This window comes from Calidris pugnax, unplaced genomic scaffold, assembly GCF_001431845.1.
Source record: "Calidris pugnax isolate Ruff unplaced genomic scaffold, ASM143184v1 scaffold500, whole genome shotgun sequence".
Taxonomy (NCBI): domain Eukaryota; kingdom Metazoa; phylum Chordata; class Aves; order Charadriiformes; family Scolopacidae; genus Calidris; species Calidris pugnax.
This window is the reverse complement of record NW_015091233.1, coordinates 38,345-62,238: the sequence shown is the minus strand read 5'-3', so window position 1 is coordinate 62,238 and position 23,894 is coordinate 38,345. Positions and strand designations below refer to the sequence as shown.

General features: G+C 52.3%; 2 protein-coding genes across 2 annotated transcripts in view; both read right to left on the bottom strand.

Annotated features, from left to right (window-relative positions):
• Window positions 1-9,316, bottom strand: part of LOC106898578 (protein-arginine deiminase type-1-like) — a gene marked incomplete at its 3' end in the record, with an annotated part of 22,489 nt that extends 13,173 nt beyond the window's left edge. The window contains exons 1-15 of the mRNA XM_014959887.1: window positions 9,105-9,316; window positions 5,794-5,974; window positions 5,646-5,718; window positions 5,505-5,566; window positions 5,294-5,411; window positions 5,078-5,203; window positions 4,622-4,800; window positions 4,412-4,515; window positions 4,218-4,329; window positions 4,015-4,122; window positions 3,649-3,797; window positions 3,368-3,512; window positions 3,184-3,277; window positions 2,794-2,873; window positions 8-135 (exon numbers count right to left, since the gene is read on the bottom strand). Of these exons, the coding sequence (XP_014815373.1) occupies window positions 8-135; window positions 2,794-2,873; window positions 3,184-3,277; window positions 3,368-3,512; window positions 3,649-3,797; window positions 4,015-4,122; window positions 4,218-4,329; window positions 4,412-4,515; window positions 4,622-4,800; window positions 5,078-5,203; window positions 5,294-5,411; window positions 5,505-5,566; window positions 5,646-5,718; window positions 5,794-5,974; window positions 9,105-9,196 (1,751 nt within the window). The remainder of the gene's footprint in view (window positions 1-7; window positions 136-2,793; window positions 2,874-3,183; window positions 3,278-3,367; window positions 3,513-3,648; window positions 3,798-4,014; window positions 4,123-4,217; window positions 4,330-4,411; window positions 4,516-4,621; window positions 4,801-5,077; window positions 5,204-5,293; window positions 5,412-5,504; window positions 5,567-5,645; window positions 5,719-5,793; window positions 5,975-9,104) is intronic.
• A 1,542-nt stretch (window positions 9,317-10,858) lies between these two features.
• On the bottom strand, window positions 10,859-22,675 carry LOC106898577 (protein-arginine deiminase type-1-like). The gene is made up of 16 exons (XM_014959885.1): window positions 22,584-22,675; window positions 20,524-20,698; window positions 20,001-20,070; window positions 18,630-18,691; window positions 17,777-17,894; window positions 17,533-17,658; window positions 16,704-16,888; window positions 16,523-16,626; window positions 16,080-16,203; window positions 15,006-15,113; window positions 14,756-14,907; window positions 12,826-12,970; window positions 12,302-12,395; window positions 12,106-12,185; window positions 11,200-11,325; window positions 10,859-11,092 (listed from the first exon to the last, which is right to left on the bottom strand). Exons 1-16 carry the CDS (start codon window positions 22,673-22,675, stop codon window positions 10,859-10,861), a joined length of 1,995 nt encoding a protein of 664 aa, XP_014815371.1.
• Window positions 22,676-23,894: the final 1,219 nt, after the last annotated feature.

Here is a 23,894-nt window from a genome sequence, read left to right as displayed (position 1 = left end):
TGTTAGCATGTCGGGGAAGAAGGCTTCGGCGCCGGTGGCCACGTCGCCTTGGAAGAGTTGGGGGATGTCCAGGATGTCCTGCTCGGCCAGGCCCAGCGCCCGCTTCAGGATGTCCCGGTTCCAGCTGATGCAGCTCTTGGGGGGACAGGAGGAGGAGGGTGTCAGCAGTGGTGGCAGGGAGGGAGAGAGGGACAGAGGGATGGGGGGACAAAGGGAGGGGGGAATGGATGCAGGGATGGACAGACAGAGGGTTGAAGGCATGGGTGGGTGGATGGAGAGATGGGTGGAGGAATGGCCAGAAGGATTGGAGGATGGATGGATGGATGGATGGATGGATGGATGGATGGATGGACAGAAGAATAGGTGGATGGATGGGAGAGATGGGTGGAGGTATGGTCAGAGGGATGGGTAGGTTGACGGAGGGATAGATGGATGGATGGACAGAAGAATAGGTGGATGGATGGAGAGATGGATGGGTAGACGGACGGAGGGTTGGACAGAGGGATGGGTGGATGGACAGACGGAGTGTGAATAGATGGAGGAATGGATGGAGAGATGGACAGACAGAGGGTTGAAGGCGTGGGTGGTGGATGGAGAGATGGGTGGAGGAATGGCCAGAAGGATTGGAGGATGGATGGATGGATGGATGGATGGATGGATGGATGGATGGACAGAAGAATAGGTGGATGGATGGGAGAGATGGGTGGAGGTATGGTCAGAGGGATGGGTAGGTTGACGGAGGGATAGATGGATGGATGGACAGAAGAATAGGTGGATGGATGGAGAGATGGATGGGTAGACGGAAGGAGGGTTGGACAGAGGGATGGGTGGATGGACAGACGGAGTGTGAATAGATGGAGGAATGGATGGAGAGATGGACAGACAGAGGGTTGAAGGCGTGATGGATGGATGGAGAGATGGGTGGAGGAATGGACAGAAGGATTGAAGGATAGAGGGGATGGAGGGAGGGAGGGATGGGTGGGTGGGTGGAGGGATGGCCAGAAGGATTGGTGGATGGAGGGAGAGAGGGATGGATGGATGGACAGAAGAATAGGTGGACGGATGGAGAGATGGATGGGTAGATGGAGGGAAGGTTGGACAGAGGGATGGGTGGATGGACAGAGGGATGGACAGACGGAGTGTGGACAGATGGAGGAACGGATGGAGGGATGGACAGACAGAGGGTTGAAGGCATGGGTGGGTGGATGGAGAGATGGGTGGAGGAATGGCCAGAAGGATTGGAGGATGGATGGATGGATGGATGGATGGATGGATGGATGGATGGACAGAAGAATAGGTGGATGGATGGGAGAGATGGGTGGAGGTATGGTCAGAGGGATGGGTAGGTTGACGGAGGGATAGATGGATGGATGGACAGAAGAATAGGTGGATGGATGGAGAGATGGATGGGTAGACGGAAGGAGGGTTGGACAGAGGGATGGGTGGATGGACAGACGGAGTGTGAATAGATGGAGGAATGGATGGAGAGATGGACAGACAGAGGGTTGAAGGCGTGGGTGGTGGATGGAGAGATGGGTGGAGGAATGGACAGAAGGACTGGAGGATGGAGGGGATGGATGGAGGGGATGGATGGAGGGAGTGAGGCAGGGATGGATGGATGGATGGACGGATGGACGGACGGACAGAAGAATGGATGGATGGACAGAAGAATAAATGGATGGAGAGATGGGTGGAGGAATGGACAGAAGGATTGAAGGATAGAGGGGAGGGAGGGAGGGATGGATGGATGGATGGACAGAAGAATAGGTGGACGGATGGAGAGATGGGTGGAGGAATAGACAGAAGGATTGAAGGATAGAGGGGATGGAGGGAGGGAGGTATGGCCAGAAGGATTGGTGGATGGAGGGAGGGAGGGATGGATGGATGGATGGACGGACAAACAGAAGAATAGGTGGATGGATGGGAGAGATGGGTGGAGGTATGGACAGAGAGATGGGTAGATGGAGGGAAGGTTGGACAGAGGGATGGGTGGATGGACAGAGGGATGGACAGACGGAGTGTGGACAGATGGAGGAATGGATGGAGGGATGGACAGACAGAGGGTTGAAGGCATAGGTGGGTGGATGGAGATATGGGTGGAGGAATGGCCAGAAGGATTAGTGGATGGAGAGAGGGAGGGATGGATGGATGGACAGAAGAATAGGTGGATGGGTGGAGAGATGGGTGGAGGTATGGACAGAGAGATGGGTAGATGGAGGGTTGGACAGGGAGATGGGTGGATGGACAGAGGAAGGGAGGGATGGTGTGGACAGATGGAGGGATGGATGGATGGATGGATGGACAGAGGGATAGGTGGGCGGATGGAGAGATGGGTGAAGGTATGGACAGAGGGATGGTGGGATGGACAGACAGAGGAAGGGAGGGATGGACAGAGGAATAGGTGGACATATGGACAGAGGGATGGGTGGATGGACAGAAGGAGGAATGGGTGGATGGGTGGTTGGAGGGACAGAAGGATAGATGGAGGGATGGAAGAGTGGGCAGAAGGATGGGTAGAGAGAGGGATGGGTAGATGGATGGAGGGACAAAGGGGTGGACATATGTGAACAGATGGAGGGAGGGATGAGTGGGTGGGTAGACAGAGGGACAAAGGGATGGGTGGACAGATGGAGGGACAGAGGAATGGAAGGATGGGGGACCAGAGTGGTGGAGGAATGAACAGAGGGGGCAGAGGGAGGAGGGGGTGGATGGATGGATGGAGGGACAAAGGGATGGGTGGACAGATGGAGGGACAGGACGGGCTGGAAAGGAGCCCCTTCTCCCCTTCCTCACCTGGACGTAATTATTGAATTTCCGGAGACCTTCATTAGCCAGAATCTCATTTATGGTCGGTTTGGGCACTTTTTCCAGTCCTGCAGCACAAATAACCGGGCAGAAATTCTTCCCCCAACACGTTTGGGACAAGACTGATGGGTCTGAGCCAGGAGCTCCCCCAGTCCAGGGGTGACCAGCAGCGAGCTCCATCCCACCCCGGGAAATCAAATCCTTGCAGCTTTTTAATTAATACTGCTTATTTCTGCCCCCCCCCCCATCCTCACTGCCGGCAGCACTTTCCAGCCGTTAGCTGGATTTGGGGGGGCCGTGCGTTCACCCACCCCATTGCATTTTGCAGGAAAAGGGGAAAAATAACCCACTGAACCCCAATTTTCCTCCTCCCCTTACCCTCGAACATCGCCGCCTCGCCGAACCCCTCCTCTTGCTTCTCCTTGAGGAGCTGGTAGCAGGCGCTGGGACTGGCCAGGAGCAGCCGGAAACCCTGGGGAGGGAGAAAGGGATGATTTTTAGGGGGGAGACGGGGGGGCACAGAGGTGACACCCCACTTTTTCCACCCCCTGGGCCTCGTTACCTTCCGATCGGGCGCAGGGACGAAGCTGAGGAACTCGTCTACGTGGCCGACGAGGAGCCAGTCAGAAAACAGCTCCACAGGGGCCTGCACTTGTTGGGCGACGAGGAAATCCTTCACGGCCTTCGCCATCCGCCTGCCACCAAACCTGGGGGGGGGACAAGGGGGGAACCTCCATTTTGGGGTACCCAAAGCGATGCTCTGCTTGCACCCGGCCTCAAATTGGGCACAAAAATCCTTTTTTGGGGGTTGTTTTGGTTTCCACTCCCTCCATCCCCTCTCACCTGGGGAAGCTGCTGCCGATCAGGATGCGGCCCAAGGGGTACTCCTTGCCCTGCACCGTCACGGGGGGGCTCACCTCCAAATTACCAAAGGAATCGAGGCTGGAAGCACCCTCTGGTGCTTGTCGGGCCACGTAGCCAAAATCAGGGCCCTGGATGGAGAAAAAAAAGGTGATAATAGTTAAAAAAATGCAATAATGGTTAAAAAAAAAGCAAGCTATAAGCACCCAAAACCCAGCACTCTCAAATCATCTTTGATGCTGGATCTTCCCAAAAATGCAAGAAAAAAACTTGATTTATTCTGGTTTTTTTATGGATTTGCAAAGGTTTACACCTCGCTGGGGAAGGGAGGAGGAAGGAGTCAGGTACCAGGATGCTCTTGACGGGGAAATCCTTCAGCCCCCGGTCGCGGGGCGAGTCGAAGACGACGGGGAAGGTCTTGTGGGGGGCTTGCACGTAGCCAAATTCCACCTCATCCTGGAGAAGGGATGGAGAAGATGGGGGAGGAGAACCCCAAACTGGAGCTGCTGCCGTGAGGATGAGGATGGGGCTGGGCATCATCCTGCACCCACCTGGATCCAGCGGTCGTGGCGGTTCTCCAGCAGCGGGCAGACGGTGAGAGGGCACTTGGCTTTCTCAGCCAAGGAGCCCACGGCCGCCACGAAATCCTCGTTATTTTCCACACTGGGAAGAAAAAATGGGATTGGGGGAGGTGCTGATCCAGCCTCGGGCAGGATGTGACCACCCCCTCCTCCTCAGCACCCACCTACAGACAAAGACCTCCAGGGGTGCTGCCGTGTTGGGGGTCATGATCCACGGAGCCACGCGGAAAACCACCGAGTCGGTGAAAATCGGCGTCTCCAGCAAACCCTGGAGGGGGGATGAGGTGGGGATGGGACAGAATTAGGGCTCTGCTGCCACCCTCCCAGTTTTGGGTCACCCTGACCTCCACACACACCCACACAATGGCTGGTACCTTCTCAGGGCTCTCCAGCAGCGTGACGTGGAATGTCACCAGCCCTGAAAAGCCGACGTCGGGGAAGGCCAGTCCCTCCACGTAGAAGATGCTCTCCTCCTGGTGCCGGCTGGGTTTGATGGCGTAGGCGAGCTTTTTCCCCCCCAGCACCTGTTTGTACTCCTCCAGCGCGACGCTGTCTGCAGGAGCAAGCACTGTGTGACCCCCCCCTTAAACAACCGACCCCTTTTCTGCCCCATTTTTTGCCTAAAACCTTGCAAAAGAGCATATTTGATCCCATGGACACGGGGAGCAAAATCACCCCCTGGTGCGTTAGAGAAAACCCCGCCCTGGGATGTAGGTTGGATGTTGCAGGAGAGATGTTGGGGCTGCTGCAAGCATTTGGCTTGAACCCCCATAATTTGGGGGTGTCTGTCCCTTCTCCCCCCTTCCCAAACCCCCACGTTGGGCACTCACTGCCGCCGTAGAAGACCCCCACTTTATCGGCGTTGCCAAAGTCCACGTGGAGGACGAGGCGGTGGCCGGCGAAGATGGTGCGAGGTCCTCGGGTGCGCAGAACCATCTGGGACATGTCCTTCAGGTCTGGGGTGGGGGGAAAAGAGTGTAAGAAAGGAAAATTTAGGGGGAAAACCTTAGGAAAATGGAGGTTTCTTGCATGGGATGTGGTGGTACCGGCGTAGGAGCGGACAGCGGTGTCGCGGTTATCCGGCAGCTCGGCTTTGGGGTCGTCACGGTCGCAGTTCACCAGGAGGATGGCCCCGTGTCCATCAGGACCCCACGTCCATGTCGTCTAGGGGAGTGAAACAGCGCTGGGGGCTACCAGCCATCCCCCCCCCATCATCCCATGATGGTCCCAAGGGGCTTCCCACCCTGCCCTTTATACCTTATCCAGCAGCGTCCTGCTCACCGCCCCGCTGCGGCTGGTGTCGGCGTCCAGAGAGACCTCTGTGGGGAGAGGGATGCTGAGGGGGGGGACACATCCCCACCAGCACCACTATTTGGGGGTGTCCCCCCCCCTACTTACCCACACAGGTGAGGTACAGCATGGCTCTGGCCACGGGCACCCCGCCGGCCTCCCCGAAATAAGAAATCCTGACCTGCAAGAAGGAGAAGGAGGTCACCAGGGTGCAAAGAAGGGCCAGATCCTGCCCTGGGTGGCACCCAGCACCCACCTTCTCGTCGCCCACGTCCTTGCTGAGAGCATCCATGGCCAGCAGCACCTCGGTGCCAGCAGCCAGGGGCCAGCGGCCTACGCTGGAGGGCAACTTGACGCTCTGCGTCTCGTGGACCACATAGAGCTTCACGCCCGGCGTCCCCTGCACGTGGAAGGCGACGGCGTCTTTGGGTGCAGATCTGGTGGAGGGGGGGGAGAAAAATACCTGGTGAGAGCCCCAGGTGGGGGCAACGGTGGAATAAAATAGCGTGTGGCCACCTGCAGGGGATGGAAACCCTGCAACGGGCAAGGAATCCTGCAATGGGCAAGGAATCCCACAACAGGCAGTTGGGGAAAGTGGTGTAAAAGGCAAGGAACCCCCAAAAATGCAATTGCAACCAGTCCTGAAATACAAAATTATAATAAATCCTGCAATACACAACAAATCCTGCAAAAGGCAGCTCCATCGAGTCCTTCAATAGGCAATAAACCCTGCAATTTGCAGTTGTGACAAGTCCCGCAAAATGCCATTAATCCCCCAAATTGGGACCAAACCAAGCCCTGTGATACCCAACACATCTCACAAAACAAAACTGCAACAAGCTCTTCGATATTCAGCAAACCCTGCAAGATGCAACAAGGGGTAAATCCTGCCATATCCAGCAAATCCAGCAAAAGGCAACCACCACCAGCTCTTTGATGGCTGGTGGGCAAGGAGGAACCTGATGAGGTTCATCAAGGGCAAGTGCAGGGTGCTGCACCTGGGGGGGAATAACCCCCCCAAACCAGCACAGGTTGGGGGTGACCTCATGGAGAAAAGCTCTGAGGAGAAAGATCTGGGAGTCCTGGTGGCCAACAGGATGCCCAGGAGCCAGCAATGGGCCCTGGTGGCCAAGAAGCCAATGGCATCCTGGGGGGCATGAGGAAGAGGGTGAGCAGCAGGTGGAGGGAGGTCATCCTGCCCCTCTGCTCTGCCCTGGGGAGGCCCCAGCTGGAGCACTGGGACCAGTTCTGGGCTGCCCAGTTCCAGAAGGACAGGGAACTGCTGGAGAGGGGACAGCAGAGGCTACAGAGATACTGAGGGGCCTGGAGCATCTCTGTGCTGAGGAAAGGCTGAGGGACTTGGGTGTGTTCAGTCTGGAGAAGAGAAGGCTGAGGGGGGATCTGATCAACACCTCTAAATCCTTCCAGGGTGGGTGTCAGGAGGATGGGGCCAGGCTTTTTCCAGTGGTGCCCAGGGACAGGACAAGAGGAAATGGGCACAAACTTGAATAGAAGAAGTTCCACCTCACCATGAGGAGGAACTTGTTTGCTGTGAGGGTGGCAGAGCCCTGGCAGAGGCTGCCCAGAGAGGTGGTGGCGTCTCCTTCTCTGGAGACATTCCAACCCCCCCTGGACACGTTCCTGTGGGACCTGCTCTGGGTGGCCCTGCTGTGGCCGGGGGTTGGACTGGGTGATCTCCAGAGGTCTCTTCCAACCCCGTATCATTCTGTGGTGCTGTGATGCACAACCAATCCCGCAAAATGCGATTATAACAGAGCCCGCAAAAGGCAATCGCAACAAATCCTGCAAAAGGTGATTACAACAAATCCTGCCAGAGGCAACGAATCCTGCGAAAGGCAGCGGCAAGAAACCCCACAGTGTTCATTGTGACAAACCTGGCAATACACACAACAGGTTGTGATGCTCGAGCACATCAAGTGATGTGGCCAGCAGGTTGAGGGTGGTGACTCTACCCCTCTACTCCTGCTCTGGTGAGACCCCACCTGGAGCACCGTGTCCAGCTCTGGAGTCCTCAACACAGGAAGGACATGGACTTGTTGGAAGGGGTCCAGAGGAGGGTTCAACACAGGAAGGACATGGAGCTGTTGGAAGGGGTCCAAAGGAGGGCCAGGAAAATGATGCCAAGGCTGGAGCCCCTCTGCTGGGAGGGGGGGCTGAGAGAGTTGGGGGGGTTCAGCCTGGAGAAGAGAAGGCTCCAGGGAGACCTTGGAGCCCCTTCCAGTCCCTCAAGGGGCTCCAGGAGAGATGGGGAGGGACTCTGGATCAGGGAGGGGAGCCCTAGGAGGAGGGGGAAGGGTTTGACACTGAAAGAGGGGAGATGGAGCTGAGATATTGGGAATAAATGAGGGTGGTGAGAGCCTGGCCCAGGTTGCCCAGAGAAGCTGTGGCTGCCCCATCCCTGGAGGGGTTCAAGGGCAGGTTGGAGGGGGCTTGGAGGGACCTGGTGTGGTGGGAGGTGTCCCTGCCCAGGGCAGGGGGTGGCACTGGGGGGGCTTTAAGGTCCCTTCCAACTCAAACCATTCATGATTCTATGTCAAACGCGGCATCTTGCAATAGGGAATTGCAGCAAACCCCACAGCACTTATCTCAATAAATGCTGAATTTTTGCAATATTCAATCGCAACGAACCCTGCAACACAACGAGTCCTGCAAAACCCCCAGCAAAACGCAGCGAACCCTGCTAAAACACAATTGCAATAAATCCTGCAATATTCCATCACAGCAAAATCCCGGAGTTGTTTCCGGGAGGGTTTGGGGAGTTAGAAATCCACAAATTTGGCACGAGGCTGCCCAAATATTTGAATTTCACCCCTGACCGGTTATATCCCCCGTAAGAGCGAAGGCAAGCGATGGTGGGACAGGCTGCAGCTCGCACAGCCCTGTCTTGGGTGCAAGAGGCCACGGGCGATGGGCCAAGGAGCACAAATCCTGATCCTCCAGGGAGGAAAACCCAGCTCCATCCCCAGGGTGGAGGAGAAAAACCCACCCCAGCACCAGCAGGAGAGGATGGGATGCTGCCGGCAGCGACAGCGCAGCAGGTTCGGAGGCATTAAGGAAAATCAAATCCCCAAGAGGCTGCTTGAGCTGGGTTTTAAGGAAGGAAAAAGCAAAACCCGCTGCTGAAAAGCACTTGAACTTGGGCCGGGGCCAGCGGAGCAGCTGGAACAGCCGGTGCCGGGAGGTGACACCCCAGTGGTTTCACTCCCCGCGTTCCACCCAAACAAAGAAATATTTCCATTTTGCAGGAGGAAGCAGCAGCCCCCGGCCGGGATGGAAACCTCAGCCCTGAGCATCCATTAAAGGCCCCAGGAAGGGGGGCTTTTTGCACCCAAAAAAATGCAAAATCCCCCATCGGAGGCATCACCACCCCGTTCCTGCATCACAATTCGGAGCATCCTCTTCCTCCCAGGGCTCTGTATCCCTTGGGAAAACCACCCCATGCAGCAGCATCACCCTCCCACCCCACCTGGAGCTATTTTTAGCCGCTCGATTAAGGAGATAAAAGCCAAAAATAATATTTTTAAAAAAGCAGATTTGCTTGCTTACCCGTGGATGTCCAGGGAGAGCTCGGTGCCCAGGACGCAGACGGTGCTGGTGGGACGCTGGGTGGAGAGCTGGAGGCGGCGTTGCTGGGCCATGCCGGCGGGCCCCCGGGGCACCCTTGGGTGCTCTGCCGGTTGCCACTGGGGGATTTATAAAGCCTGGCTACTGGGAGGGGATTAAACAAAGCCCAGTTTAATCCCACCTCCGGGCGCTCAGCCCGCGGGCTGGGTGTGCTCACTGCCCAGCCACGGAGCATGAATCATGATTGGGGGGGGTGGGGGGGGGAGAAAAAGCACCCCAAGACACCCACAAGAGTTTTTATTTTTCTTTTTAAGAAGCTCGGGGGTGTAATTTTGTATTTTTTTTTTACCTCCTCTAAGCACAAAGAGATGTTGATGGGATCAGCCCCCCCCATTTAAACCCACGCCATGAAATATTCAGCGTGACACTGGAGCCGAGCTGGGGACAGGCCAGCGCCGGGCTCACAGGGGTTTCATTTCTCCTCCTGAAGGGTTTTATTTGCCCAGCTAGAAAAATTGCCCTTTTTATTCTTATTTCGGGAGGTTTTTCTTATTTTTGCTAACTGGGTGCTTGCCTCATCCCCCTGGGTGCTTGCCCCATCCCCCTGGGTGCTGCATGGCTCCAGGGGGGGTCAGTACGTCACCTGCAGTGGGGGACAGTAGGCCCCGCCACGGTTTTAATTGTCTTTGTTTTAATTAAATCCTCGTCTCGGCGTGGGAGAGCCCTTTGGGATGCAGCTGTCCCCCCACCAACTCCCTGCGGGATCACGCGCCGCTGGAATTTAATATCTCTCAGGCAGGCTGGGGAAACTCAGCTGAGCCATAACCACAGGGAAAGGGGGTTCCTGGGGTTAGAAATCCTCTTTTTGGTTAAAAAAAAAACCACAACAGGGTGCCAAGAGGGATACGTGACCCTTTTGGGGAGCATCCCCCTTGATTCTCCCCCTTGATGCAGGCACAGCATCACGGCGGTTTGTACTGGAGGAATAGCTATAATTTTACACCTCAAAAAAGTACTTGCCCGCAAAAAAAAGGAAAAAATAAAGTGGTTTTCAGCCTCATAAAAGCTCCCGGGGTTGCTCGGGGGTAAGCGGTGCCCGGGGCAGGGGACTGGTTTCAGTTCCTGCTGGGTGAGGGCAGGGGTGCCAGGTTGGACAGGGAAATGCCACGCTCCGTTTGCAGTGAAAAGAAGGAGAGACAGAGAGAGAGACAGAGAGAGAGCAGCCGGGGCAGCCCCACCAGGGAGAAGGAATATTTCTTGTTGGGGAAGGTGTAAAATGATCCACAGGAAGATGGGGCTCTACCTCCACACCGTGCGTGGGCAAAGAGAGCATCACCCCAAGGGGAGGTGTTTTTTTGGCTGATAAATGGGATTTTTAAAGAGGATTATTAGCTACAGTCCTGGGATAAAGGGCCATAAGAGCCTTTAGCAGCAGGACCCCCAGACCCCCAACCTCCTGAAGATGCCCCGTGTCCATCCTCCACCCACCGCAGTTGTCCCCGTCCCGTGCAACCACCATTCCCAAAACAAACCCAGGTGCTTAAAAAAAGAAAGAAGAGGTTCCAAACAACGTTTTCAACCCAACAGGCGAGGAAAAAAAAGGACGGGAGATGGGGAAGAGCTGCGTCCATCATTGTTCATGCAGCTTTATTGGCAAAACCCTTTCTTTTGATGCATCTTCTGATGCACCAAAGGCACCTTCATCCTCCGGTTACAGAAGCCCAACCTCAGGTACTTCAGGGCACCATGTGCCACCATTTGAAGGTGAAGGGCTTACGCCGGACGTTGGTGCCACAGTGGACATCCCCAGAGAGGACGTGGTAGGAGAAGTAGTCGTCGATGAAGGTGCAGGTGAGGCCCAGGGGCTCCAGCAGCTCCCGTACCCGCTCCTCCAGGCAGCACTGCCCACCCACCAGTGGTCCAAAGGGCTTGGGGATGCCCAGGTGCCTGCCCAGCACCAGCATGTTCACCTGCAGCCGGACCAAAAAATCAGTGTTTTCCATCCAAAAGGTGTGTTTGCATCAGGTGTGGATGGAAAAAAGAGGGGTGGGAGGGGAGGAGGTGCTGGAGGTCTCACCATGTCTGGGAAGAGGGCATCTGCACGGGAGCCCTTCATGATGAAGAGCTGAGGGATGTCGATGATGTCCTGCTCGCTCAAACCCAGCTCATGCTTCAGGACATCACGGTTCCAGTCGATGCAGCGCTGCAGAGAGGGAGGATGTGGAACTGCCACCCCAGGCCATCTCGGTCCCCCCAAATCCCATGCATGGACCCATGTGCCCCATTGCATCCTGCTCAGACCCTCACCCACTCCATCCCACCCCATCCCTCTGAGCAACCTCCTGAACCCATCCCCAACCCAAGCAACCTCTTTCCTTTGGTTCTGACCCCTCTGCAGTCATCTGGAAGGGGAAGCTGAGGGGAGACCTCATCACTCTCTACAACTACTTGAAAGGACACTGTAGAGAGGTTGGTGCTGGTCTCTTCTCACAGGTCATTAGTGACAGAACGAGAGGGAACGGCTTCAAGCTCCAACAGGGGAGGTTTAGATTGAACATTAGGAAAGAATTTTTCACCCAAAGAGTGGTCGGGCATTGGAACAGGCTGCCCAGGGAGGGGGTGGAGTCCCCATCCCTGGCTGTGTTTAAGGGCCGTTTAGATGCAGTGCTGAGGGACATGGTGTAGGGGAGGACTTTGTAGAGTAGGGGAGATGGTTGGACTCCATGATCCCAAGGGTCTCTTCCACCCTCAATGATTCTATGATTCTATGATCTCCCGGCAGGACAATGGGCTGGGGTGACCCAGCACCCAAGGGTGCCCGCTTCCTTCATGGCTGCTCTTCTTGCCCACCTTCTTTCACGCTGCACAGCGCAACTCACGGGACAGTTCCTTGCTCTTCTAAAAACGCTTCCACCACCCACTCAGCAGTGACGTGCAAACAAGGTGAACAAATCCACCCAAATCCATGGGTGCCAAGACCCACCTGCACGTGCCTGTTGTCGTTCCTCAGCGACTCATCCGCCAGGATCTCGTCGATGCTTTTCCTCTCAGCGCCCTTCAGCCCTGAATGAGGACCGAAGGAGAGCGGTCACCGGGGACAAGGGACCACGAGGGGACACTGGTAAGGGATGCTGGTGTTCCCCACCACACCGCAGGGATGCCCTTGCCCTCTCCCTTACCTACAACCTGGCCAGCTTCACCATGGCCTTGCCTCTGCTTCTCTTTGTAGAGCTTGTAGCAGGCGTTGGGGCTGGCCAAGAGGAGCCGGAAACCCTACAGGAGAGAGCCAAGGGGTTCATGATTTGCTGCTGGGGGGATATTTTAGCTCATCGTCCTGCCAAGAGACACCATGTTGACTCTAAACCCAGCCCCGGGTGTCGCAGGGTATATGGGGATGCCACCAAGGACTTGGTCTTTTTCAGGAAGCCACCCCAAAAGAAGGTGCATCACCCAGCCCCGTGGGGAGGATGAGAAATTACAAAATTTAGGCACTATCCCTGGAGGTATTTAAAAGAAGCGTTGACATAGTGCTTAGAGACATGGTTCAGTGATGGTTTTTATCAGATTTATGTTGATGGTTGGACTAGATGATCTTAAAGGTCCATTCCAACCTGGACAATTCTATGATTCTATGAAAAAGAGTGAGGTTTTTTGGCATTTGTAGAAGATGCCCCATGGCAGGAACAGCTCCAGGGACCTGTACCTTCCTATCAAAGGCGGGGACGAAGGTGAGGAATTCATCCACGTGGCCCACGCTCAGCCACTCCGAGTAAATCTCCACCGGAGCCTGCACTTTTTGGGCGTAAAGAAAATCCCTGACCGCCTTGGACATCCGCCGGCCCGAGGCCCTGGGGAGCAGAGGGAGGAGGAGAAAGCAAGGGGCCATCACACCCCACCCCAAGATTTACCCCCAGCCTTCCCCCAAACGTCAAACCAAGGGGAGAAGAGGCATCTGCACATCTCATTGTAATGGGAAACACTGGGAAGAGGCTGGAAATATATATCTATATTATAGATTATATTAGAGATATTATGTATCTATATTATATAGATATTATATATCTATATTATATATCTATATTATATACTAATATATGTATAATATATTAATAGATCTACATTATATGCTACCATATGATATACTGATATATAAAAAATATTATATATTGTTATATCTATATATCTATATCTATATATCTATTATCTATCTATCTTATATATCTATCTTATATATCTACATTATATACAAATATATATATCTACATTATATATTAATATATAGTATACTAATACATTAATGTTAATGTTATATAATGTATACAGAATATTATATATTACTATATCTATATTATCTATGAAAATATCTATATCTATATACCTATACTATATACTAATATATACATTACATATTAATATATCTATCTTATATATTACTACGTAGTATATCATCTATACAAATATTATATATTGCTATATCTATATTATCTATTAAAATATCTGTATATCTATACTATATACTAATCTATACATTACATATTAATATATCTATCTTATATATTACTACGTAGTATATAATCTATACAAATATTATATATTGCTATATCTATATTATCTATTAAAATATCTATATTATATATAATATATACCTAAAATACCTATATAATATATATATATTAGATATACATGCCTATATTATATATATATACCTGCCTATATTATATATTAAGATATATATTTATATTTATATATAAATCTTGAAACTATAGTTTTTAATAGATGTATATAGGCTGTATATATATACCTGCCTATATTATATATATATACACCTGCCTATATTATATATTAAGATATATATTTATATATAAATGTTGAAAATATAGTTTTTAATAGCTGTATATAGGCTGTATATCTCTATAGGCATCTGGGCATTACATCCCCTGCTCTGCTCAGGCACTTTTGGATTTAATTTCCCCCCGTCCCTGTGAATCTTAAATCACTCCTTTACGTGCGGGTGAAGTTTTCTTAGACAGACAGCAGGAGGCTGGGAAAACATTAATTAAACTCCTTGTAATAAGGGATAATTACGGTCCCCGGCGAGGCTGGGAAAATGCCATTCTTTCCCCGCCGCCGTAACCGAAGCAAACTCCCTGCCTGGGATGGGAGCATCCCATTTGTTATCCCGGATCAAACCCCATCTGGATGGATCCCCCTTGTTATTTTTTTCCAGGAAAACAACCTCCTTTGTGGAGGATTTCGCAGGGCGCTGTTGTTCCCCCGGGGCTGCCTAGCACTGCCTGCCCAGAGCAGAACAATTTCCAGTCATTCAGGATTTTTACTCTTTCCTGGATTCCCCCTCCTTTTCCTTTTGAATAGAGGGAAAATCAAAACAAGCCTGGATGCTGTGGGATCGGAGCAAAAGCACCAACACTTTGGGAGAGGGGAAAAATCAGAGCAGTGGAAGGATTTTTTAAGGGATGAAGTAGTAACGATGCACGTTAAATCTGGGATTTGATGAAAATTGGCCCAAACTCGCCCCAAACTTCCGCTCCGAAGGCTGCAACTGTTTCTCATGAGAGGATTTTTGGTGTTTCCCTGCATCCTGGAGGGAGGGCTGGGGTCCCTCCGTGTCTCACCAAGGCAGGGGGCTGCCGATGAGGATGCGGCCCAGGGGATACTCCTTCCCTCGCACCGTCACCGGGGGGCTGACGTCCAGGTTGCCGAAGGAGTCGAGGCTGGTGATCTCCTTCCCGGGGGGCTCACGGGTCACGTAGCCAAAATCAGGGCCCTGGGGAAAGGAAAAGGGGAGTGGTGACGGGGGGAACCCCCCTAGTTGGAGAATTTTGGTGGGGAAAAAAAGAGGGGTTGGCAACGTTAACGACGCACCAGGATCTTTTTAAACGCAAAATCCTTCAAGCCTCTGTTTCTGGGCGAGTCGAAGACAACGGGGAAGGACTTGTGTGGTGCCTCCACGTAGCCAAACTCCAGCTCGTCCTGTTGTGGGAAGGAGAGGAAAGAAGGAAGAGGAGGAAGGGGAGGAGGAAGAAGAGAAGGAAGAAGGAGGAAGACTCCTGACGAGGTGATAGCCATCTCGGCAAGGTGTGCGGTTGAGGGTGGAGCAGGAAATGGGGCAAACCTGCCAAAGTCTGGCTGTTGCCCTTAAGCCCAAGGGAAGCAGCTGAGGCCTCACACGGGTCACCCCCAAGGAAGAAACATGTGGCCACAACGGGCAGGGACAGCAGGGCTTGGGGCATGCTGTGGGGAGCACATGGCACATCCAGCCCGTGTCCTTCTGAAGCTGCACTGGGGGGTCCCTCTTGCAATGGAGACCCTCTTGCAATGTTCTATAGGGTTCCTCTTGCAGCAGGAACCCCCTTGCAATGCCCCACGGGGTCCCTCTTGCAATGGAGACCCTCTTGCAATGTTCTATAGGGTTCCTCTTGCAGCAGGAACCCCCTTGCAATGCCCCACAGGGTTCCTCTTGCAATGGAGACCCTCTTGTAATGTTTTATAGGGTTCCTCTTGCAGCAGGAACCCCCTTGCAATGCCCCACAGGGTTCCTCTTGCAATGGAGACCCTCTTGTAATGTTTTATAGGGTTCCTCTTGCAGCAGGAACCCCCTTGCAATGCCCCACGGGGTCCCTCTTGCAATGGGGACCCTCTTGCAAGTGCTCCACAGGGTTACTCTTGCAGTGGGACCCCTCTTGTAGTAGAGACCCTCTTGTAAAACCCAATGGGGTCTCTCTTGCAATGACCCGTTGGATCCCCGGACCAGATCCCTGTCTGGTTGCCACCACCAGCAGATAACAGTTGCCTGGTTCACCTCTTAGCATCTAGGTGCTTGCCCAAGCAATTCAGCTTGTCCCTCCCATGGGTGTCAACAAGGGGGTGAACACCCTACGTGCCCAGGAGCCCATAAGGGACCAGGAGAGCCACGTATTACAAGCATTGATTGATGACCTGGATCCAGCGGTCGCTGCGGGTTTCCACCTCTGAGCAGATGGTCAGCTTGCAGTTGGCTTTCCTCAGCAGGACCTTCAGCCCTTCCAGAAAGACTTGGTTGGCATCTGGGCCCTGCTGGATGCTGGAGAGAAAGGAAGGAGCCAACACTGGAAGGTGGGGATCACAAGAAGTCCCCCAACCGGAACCATGCAGCATATTCCTCATTCCTAAATGCACTGGGTAATGGTCCTGCATGAGGTTAGACCCTGGAGAGGGTCCTCCAGCCTTTCTCCTTGGGGTTGCAGTGGTGCCAGTGGGCTCCCCACCCAAAATGTTGTCCCCATTATAGCATGCATAAAGCCTGGCTCACCCTATAGTGGCTACGTAGCAAGGAAAGGTCAAAAGCTCCTCCTTGGAGAGTCACCCAAACCAGGAGAGCGATGGGTTGACGTCCCTCCTACCTGCAGACAAAAACCTCCATAGGCTGCTGGGTGTTGGGCGTCATTATCCAGGGTGCCACGCGGAAAACCACTGTATCGGTGAAAATTGGGGTGCCCGGCGAATTCTGCGAAGAGTGAAACGCCAGGGAGCAAGCAGTTGAAAACCCCACCATTGAGGGACTTCAGAGGGGATGGGCCAAACCCCACATACCTTATGGGGAACCTCCAGCAAGCTGGCGCTGAGGGAAACCAACCCAGAGAAGCCAACATCGGGGAAAGCCAACCCTTCCACGTAGAAGGTGTTTTCTCCATTGCCGATGTGGTCCAGCACGTAAGAGAGCTTGTCCGGCCCCAACACGGGTTTGTACTGGGGGTGTGAGTCACTCCCTAGAGAAACACCAAAATACCCAACCCAAGATGGAATGAGCAACCCGTCCACCAGGCTGGAAGGAGGCACCGGTGAGGAGGTGGCTGATGCCAGCACGGTTTGCAGAGGAGCGGGCGTGCCTCCTCTTCTCTGGGGAACACACTTGATCTTCCTCATCTAAAGAGGACTCTATACCCTCAGGTCCAACCCTTTCAAGGTGCGTGGCTCCAGTTAAGCATCTAATGATACACTTGGGTTCCCTGACCTGATTTTCCGTGGGGAGCTGCTGGGTATCCAACTGCCGGGGTGTTCAAAGGCCAAAAATGCGCTGCTCGACAAGATGAGCTGCTTGGGTGGCTGGGTCATCGCCCGCACCGAAAAGGTGCCGGGAGCCACGCAGGGGTTATCTGCCCCATGGAAATGTCAAAATTTCAGCAACCTCGCTTAGAAAAGCCTTTTTTTTTATCCTTTCCCCTTGGTTTTTCCCATCTCCTAGGATAGCAGAGGAGCTTTGGGGACAAAGGAGTGTTTCCAGCAGTTGGAGGTACCCAACCTCTAGTTATGGGTAAAAAAAAATAATCAAGGTTCACCCACCTCAGGGTCATTCATGGATTCACCCACCTCAGGGTCATTCATGGATATCTGGGAAGGGAGGAATACTCACGGATAGCGTGGAAAACCCGTACTTTATCCGCGTCTGACTCGGGGACGTGGAGGACCACCTGGTACTCAGCAAAGATCTCGCTGGGACCATGGGTCCGCAGCAGCATGAGGGACATGTCCTGAAGGTCTACGGTGAGGAAAAAGATGGAAAGAGGGGACACGGAGAGAGGAGAGGGAGGTCTTGCAAGCGGGAAACACCTCGGTGAGATCTTTTGGGTCCCCTCGTGCTGTAGATGACACCCTACCTGCAGGGGTCCGTATGTCCACCTGACCGCTGTCCGGTCCCCCCGTGCCAGGGCTGTCCCGGTCGCAGTTGACTAGGAGCACAGCACCTTGCCCATTTGGTCCCCACGTCCACTTGGCCTGGAGGAGAAGAACCCGAAGAGGTTGGGAGTGAGATTTCACCCATCCCAGCCTCCTCCTGAAGTGGGGAAAACCCCACGGCCACGGCCATGCTCAGGACAACCCCCAACTTGCCGTCAAGAGTGGTGGAGAGACATCAGCCATGCTTTCAAGCCACTAAATTTCCTAACGTCCGCTTCTAGCAGAGCCAGCAAAGATTATTTCAAAAAGATCTTATCTTCTAACGAGCCAGGAAGTATCTGGCAGGCCTCATCTGGACAACACTATGCCGTTTCTAGAAAGGCATCTCATCTCGCCGGACAATTTGCACCGCTGATTGGGCTGCAGCTAATTACCTGGGTGTAAGTGCTCGGGCATATGCAGATTTGTTGCCAAAGGGGTAAATCTCTTGCCTGTTTGCAAAATTTGCAGCTGACTCATTTAGTGGCATGTTTCAAGTCCAAAAAGAAAAAAAAAAAAAAAAGAAAGAAAGAAAGAAAAGAAAGCAAAATATTTTCTCCTCTATGATCCTTGGGGCTGGACTGGAGAGGCAGGACTTTGGCACAGAATATAAGAAAATAAAGTGTTTTCCTCCTCAATTAGTATGTTGAGAATTTGCCATGTTATTTTCTCTAGTTCAGACACCGACACCACCCAAGTCTCTCTCCCTCCTGGAGGTTTTTGGGGAAGAGACTGCAAATGGCTGCACCCCGTGTTGACTCTCCGTACGTTGCCTACAGCAAAGTTTCTCCTTACCTTGTCCTTCCCTCTGCTCTTCACTCTCCCACTACGGCCCAGGTCCACGTCCAGGGATATCTCTGAAACATCAAGAGAAGAGGAATGAGCTCTTGGTGGCATTTTGGGGTCATCCTTGGCACTAGTTGTGAGTCATCCAACACCAACCCCACCTTCACACCCCAAAGCTGCTCCAGACCCAGTATCTCCAACAAAACACTGACAGAAAAACCAACTTGATGGCTTTTTCATGGCTTTCCCCCTTGGGGGTCCAGCTATCTTCTCCCATCTTGGTTCCCCCAGTAGGGATGGACCCACTTCATGGCATGTTTTGTGTTTTCACCAATTTCATATTGACTGTAGCGTTTTTCACGAAGCCGAAAGACGACGGCATGAAAATGTTTTCACCATGGGTGAGTGGACATCTAAATAATTACTAGGCTCCATGCAACATTTGAGAAGGACTTTCCCTCACAGAGCATTTCTTGGCCCAAATCTCTGCTTCTGCTGCAATGAAGCGGAGATTTACCAGTGACCTCATCTAAAACCCACCTAAATCTGCATTAAGCCTATTTTAATACTGAAACTCCTCCGAATCGGATATTCGGCGCGTGGAAAACACAGGCACTGAAGCAGAGAGAGGAGGCCACGGAGAAGCTGGAAATGAAGCTCCAAATCTAAGCAAGTGAAGAGCGTTTGTAAGGCCAAAGCCCTGCGGACAGCGGTGGCCCCAGATGGCTCCAGCAGAGACCATCAGTTATGGGACTTGAGAAACCATCAGCCTCTTCAGGTGTAATTTTGGAAGGCATATGCATGACTTAAGGACACAGGTCTGGCTGCCATGTGAAAATGCTTTAGAAAATTCCAAATTTAGGGTAATTAATCCATCCAAGTGGAAGGCTCTGCATCCAGACTGGTTGTCTAGACTCCCTTTGTAGTCAGCAGAAGAAAATAGGCATTTCAAGGGAATGATTCATCTCATCTTATACTTCTAAAATAGGTCAGACAACTACTCTTTTGGTGCCTCTTCCTCTCCATTAGCAGCAACGGAGGTCGAGGAGGGGGACGCTGGCCAAAGTTGGGTGAGATGGTCTCCTTTGGCTTCTCTTCTGCCAACGCAATGGTCTTGGCAAGCAGAGGAGGATGCTCGGTCTATACGTTGGGTGGGGACACGGCCCAGCCTGTGTCTTTTTTGCACCATATATGGCAGCATAATAACGTTTTAATTATTTCCCTCTTGCTTGTCAGCATAAGTCAACACCCAAACCTTCATTGCACATCACAGATGGGCAGCCCGCGCCCCCCACTTAACTCCCATCCCTTGAACCCAACTAGATGGTGGCGTCAGAAGGGGTTGGCCGGGTTTTGAACCAGCATTGCTGTAATACCTACCTACGCAAGTGAGATACAACCAAGCCACCGAAAGCTCGTTGCCTTCCCGTCCGTAGTAGGAAATCTTAACCTGCAAAGACATCACCAGATCATGACCCAGGTCCCGTCACGCTGAGTAGGTCTCTCCACTCATTGGGTTGACCAACCAATGCTATACAACAAGCTCTTGGAGGGTTCATCCAAGTCATTCTCCATTAATCATAGTTTGGCCAAACCATTTTTGCCTGCTTCAGCACAAAAAGGGGTAGGAGAAAAAGCCAAGGTAGGAGTATTTTTGCTGCCTGGCACAGGGTTTCTGGCACCAGCTTTTGCAATCTCTGCTGTCTCACATTTAGGGCACAAAACGTGATCTCCTTCTCCTTCTTAGTTTCATTTTTTGTACATGATAATTGCACAATTCTTTTCAAGTGTGAGTTTTCTCCGCGGAAATGAACCCGATGTCAGCATTACCTAGAAGTGCTTGAGCCTGCCAATAATTCTCCCTTCTTTCCTGGAAAATTTGACTTATTTTTTTCCAACTAACCTTATTGTCATTGACGGTCTTGCTGGTAACATCAATAGTCACTATAACCTCTATATCAGGATCCAGGGGCCATCTGGAATTAAGCATGGGTTTTGTCGTGGGGTTGTGGATGATGTGGACCGTAACCGCGGAGGTGGCATGGACATCAAATGACATGGCACTTTTGGGGGTAGATCTGAAACAAAGAGGAGCACTGGGTTACAGACCAAGTTGTCCCTCCTGTTCTGCTCTGTGGAGCCAAATACTTGAACCTGAAATTAAAATCCAGCCTTAACTGGATGGAAAGGACTCAGAAACCATCTTCAGGTGACGAAACACGTCGTCTGAATTTTATACGTATTATCTCTGTGGTGGTGTTGAGCAAGCAGGGCTCCCACTGGAGCTCTGGCACGTCCGTTCGTGGTTGAGCCTAGATTACGAATCGCTGAAGTTTGGGCATCCAACTTCCCTCCACAACAGCAAGAAAACCCCCAAAACTTCAGCACTCTCCAACAAAACCCAGACAAAGAGCCGGGACAACTCAACCATTGGGGGAGATGGTTATGGTGGGACCATACCCTGACCTGAGAGATGCTCCAACTGGAGTGGAGCCCAAATCCGAGCCCAGAGAACCTGCACCCCACCTGCATGACATCCCTGGCCTTTGAAGTGCTGCCTACCTGCTCATTACAGGCCCAGCACCTCCATCCCAGGAGCACGAGTGCTCCGACCTGTCTGCCATCAGGAGCCAGCCTCCCCAGCCACACATGAAAAGGCAGAGGGTGGTAAATTTTAACAGCAAGAATTAAAAACAAAACAAAACAAAACAAAACAAAACACAGAAGAGATTTACTCCCTGTATTGCTCTTGTCATGGCAGCCCCGGTGCCTGCAGTGGCTTGTAAGAGGAGATTAAAGCATCATCTCACTTGTCACCCCTTGTATGTGCAACGCCATAAATCCACCTGCACGCTGTTGCACACCACGACTTCTTAAATTTGGGTCTATTTGCCCTGACTTTCCTGCTCTTGCATCTCAGCCCCACCACCAGAGTCCCACCGTGCTCCATGTTCTGCCCCAAAACAGACCAAACCACAGCCAAAGCTTGACACGTCCATCACCGAGTTCCCCCAGGCAGTGCTCTTGGGCAGAAAAATGATTCTATTTTTTTACATAAAAGAACCTTCACCCTCTGCTTTTTTGGACCAAAGCTCAGATTTTGCTACTGAGGGGCCAAATTAGCCTATTTTGGGGCTCAGGCTTCATGTTTAAGTGGGACCGAGCCTGCTTTGAGTTCAAATCAAGGAAAAAAAAAATCGAATAATAGGTTTTATATATTCCTATCTGGATGAGAGGAAAAATAATACTTTTTTAGGGCAGCTAAAGCTCAAGCTGAAGCCCTTTGCGGGGACAATGGCATGTCCTGGCCCAGCTCCAACACGCAGTTCCCAATAATTGCCCCGGATGCGATCCCAACTGGCTTGTCCTGTAGTCTCTATCATTACAAATGTGATTTATTAAATAATGACAACATAACAGCAGGGTAAATACAGCCTCCTATCTGACCAATAAAGCAACCCCCGCATTTAATGCTGGAAAAAAAAATCTCTCTTTTTGTGAAATCGCCCGCGCGAAACCTGCCGGTGGATTTTTTCTGCCTGAGCCACACATTTTCTTCTTTACCCCGTTTTAGCTCCGACCGAGTTGCTCGTCTTGAATTGCTCTTGCCTAATGTTTTCACAGCCAGAAATAGCTCCCGCTCAGCCGGGGTGTGCATGGGCTTTGCCTGCAAAGCGTCATGGCTCGGCTACGCTTCGACGCCTCGTGTTTGCCAGAGTTGACATCCCTCCTTTGGGTGCAGCTTCGCGGGGGACATTGTCCCTTAAAACAGACCCAGGAGGATGTATCCCCTACAAACCGAAAACGCTCACCAAATCCTTGGAATAACTCATGATGCAGGCTCAAAATGAGCCCAAGTGCTCATTTCTCCACCAAACAAAGAGCGAAACCAGCGTTGGGCTCCCCCAAAATCCATCAATCTGATGGAAAACAAGAGGTATACCCCCCAATCCCAAGCCTTACCGGCGCGTATCGAGGAAGACCTCGGTACCCAAGACGCAGACGCCGTAGCTGGCGTGGCTGGTGGACATCTGCACGACCTGTCGTTGGGGCATGATGTGCCGGGGACGGCGGCCGCATGTGAGTGAAGGAAGCTGCTGCCTGGCTTTGTAGGTAAACCAGCACGACTGGATTAAAAGGCAGGGGAATTTTAAACTCCTCCTTCCCTCGATGACGGGGTTTCGCCAGGGGACCCTGCCGTCTCCACCTCCACCACCCAACAAGCTGCCGCCCCACTCCCTTGGGGAGATGGAGGTGATAAGACAACCCCCCCCCTGGGGGGGAGCCAGGCGGCTCCGGGGAGGGGACACCAGGCAAAGGGGCAGGACGGGGTGGGTGATCCCCAGCCCTGCCCCAGGATGCTCGGCAGCGAGCTCTTTCGGGGTTTATTCTCACCTTTTTATTCCCTTCTCGATCCATATAAGGACTCCAAAAGCTTAATGCATTAAACATTTCAACTCCTCCTGTTGCGCAAAGTGGTTGTTTAGGGTTATTACAATCGACGGTATCATTAAAATAAAGCATTTTCTTTAAAAACAACCCAAATTTTCCATCTAGCCTCTCCACCAGGTGACTCACAGCCTCAGCTATCCTACTAAGGGCAATGCCCGAATAAAGCCTAACAAAAGGAAATGTTTGTTCAGGTCGGTCCTTCCCATCCCAACAACTCCCAAGGAGCGCGACGAGCAGAAACGGGTGCACAGGGAAAACTGGTTATTTGGCACGCAGGGAAGGGGAAAAAAAAACAAATAAACAACAACAAAACAACAAGAGGCTTTCGGTAGGAATGAAAAAGTTCTGGGTGTCACGCTCGGACCTCGCGTTTCAGGGGAACTGGGGCAAAAGTCTCACAGGAAACATCCCCATTGCTGGAAGATGTTGTCTACCCAGAGATAGGCATCTCTCTCCGGGCCACCCCAGGAGAAGAGGGAAACTGGGAGAGATTAATCTTGCTGAAGGCAGGAAGGAAGTCTCCACCACGCTCGGGGATGGAGGAAAAAGGCACGGAGAACATGCCGGCAGCCCTGTTGCCACCACATTCATCCTCCTACCCAGGAGGACGGGGCAATGTGGTCCTCATTCTCATGGAGAGGGCTGGAGCAAGGAGAAACTCGGTTTTCTGAGCAGCAAGAACCTTCAAAAGCCAAAAAGGTCACAGCAAGACCCCTCAAAAGCCAAAAAGGTCGCAGCAAGACCCCTCACAAGACAAAAAGGTCGCAGCAAGACCCCTCACAAGACAAAAAGGTGGCAGCAAGACCCCTCACAAGACAAAAA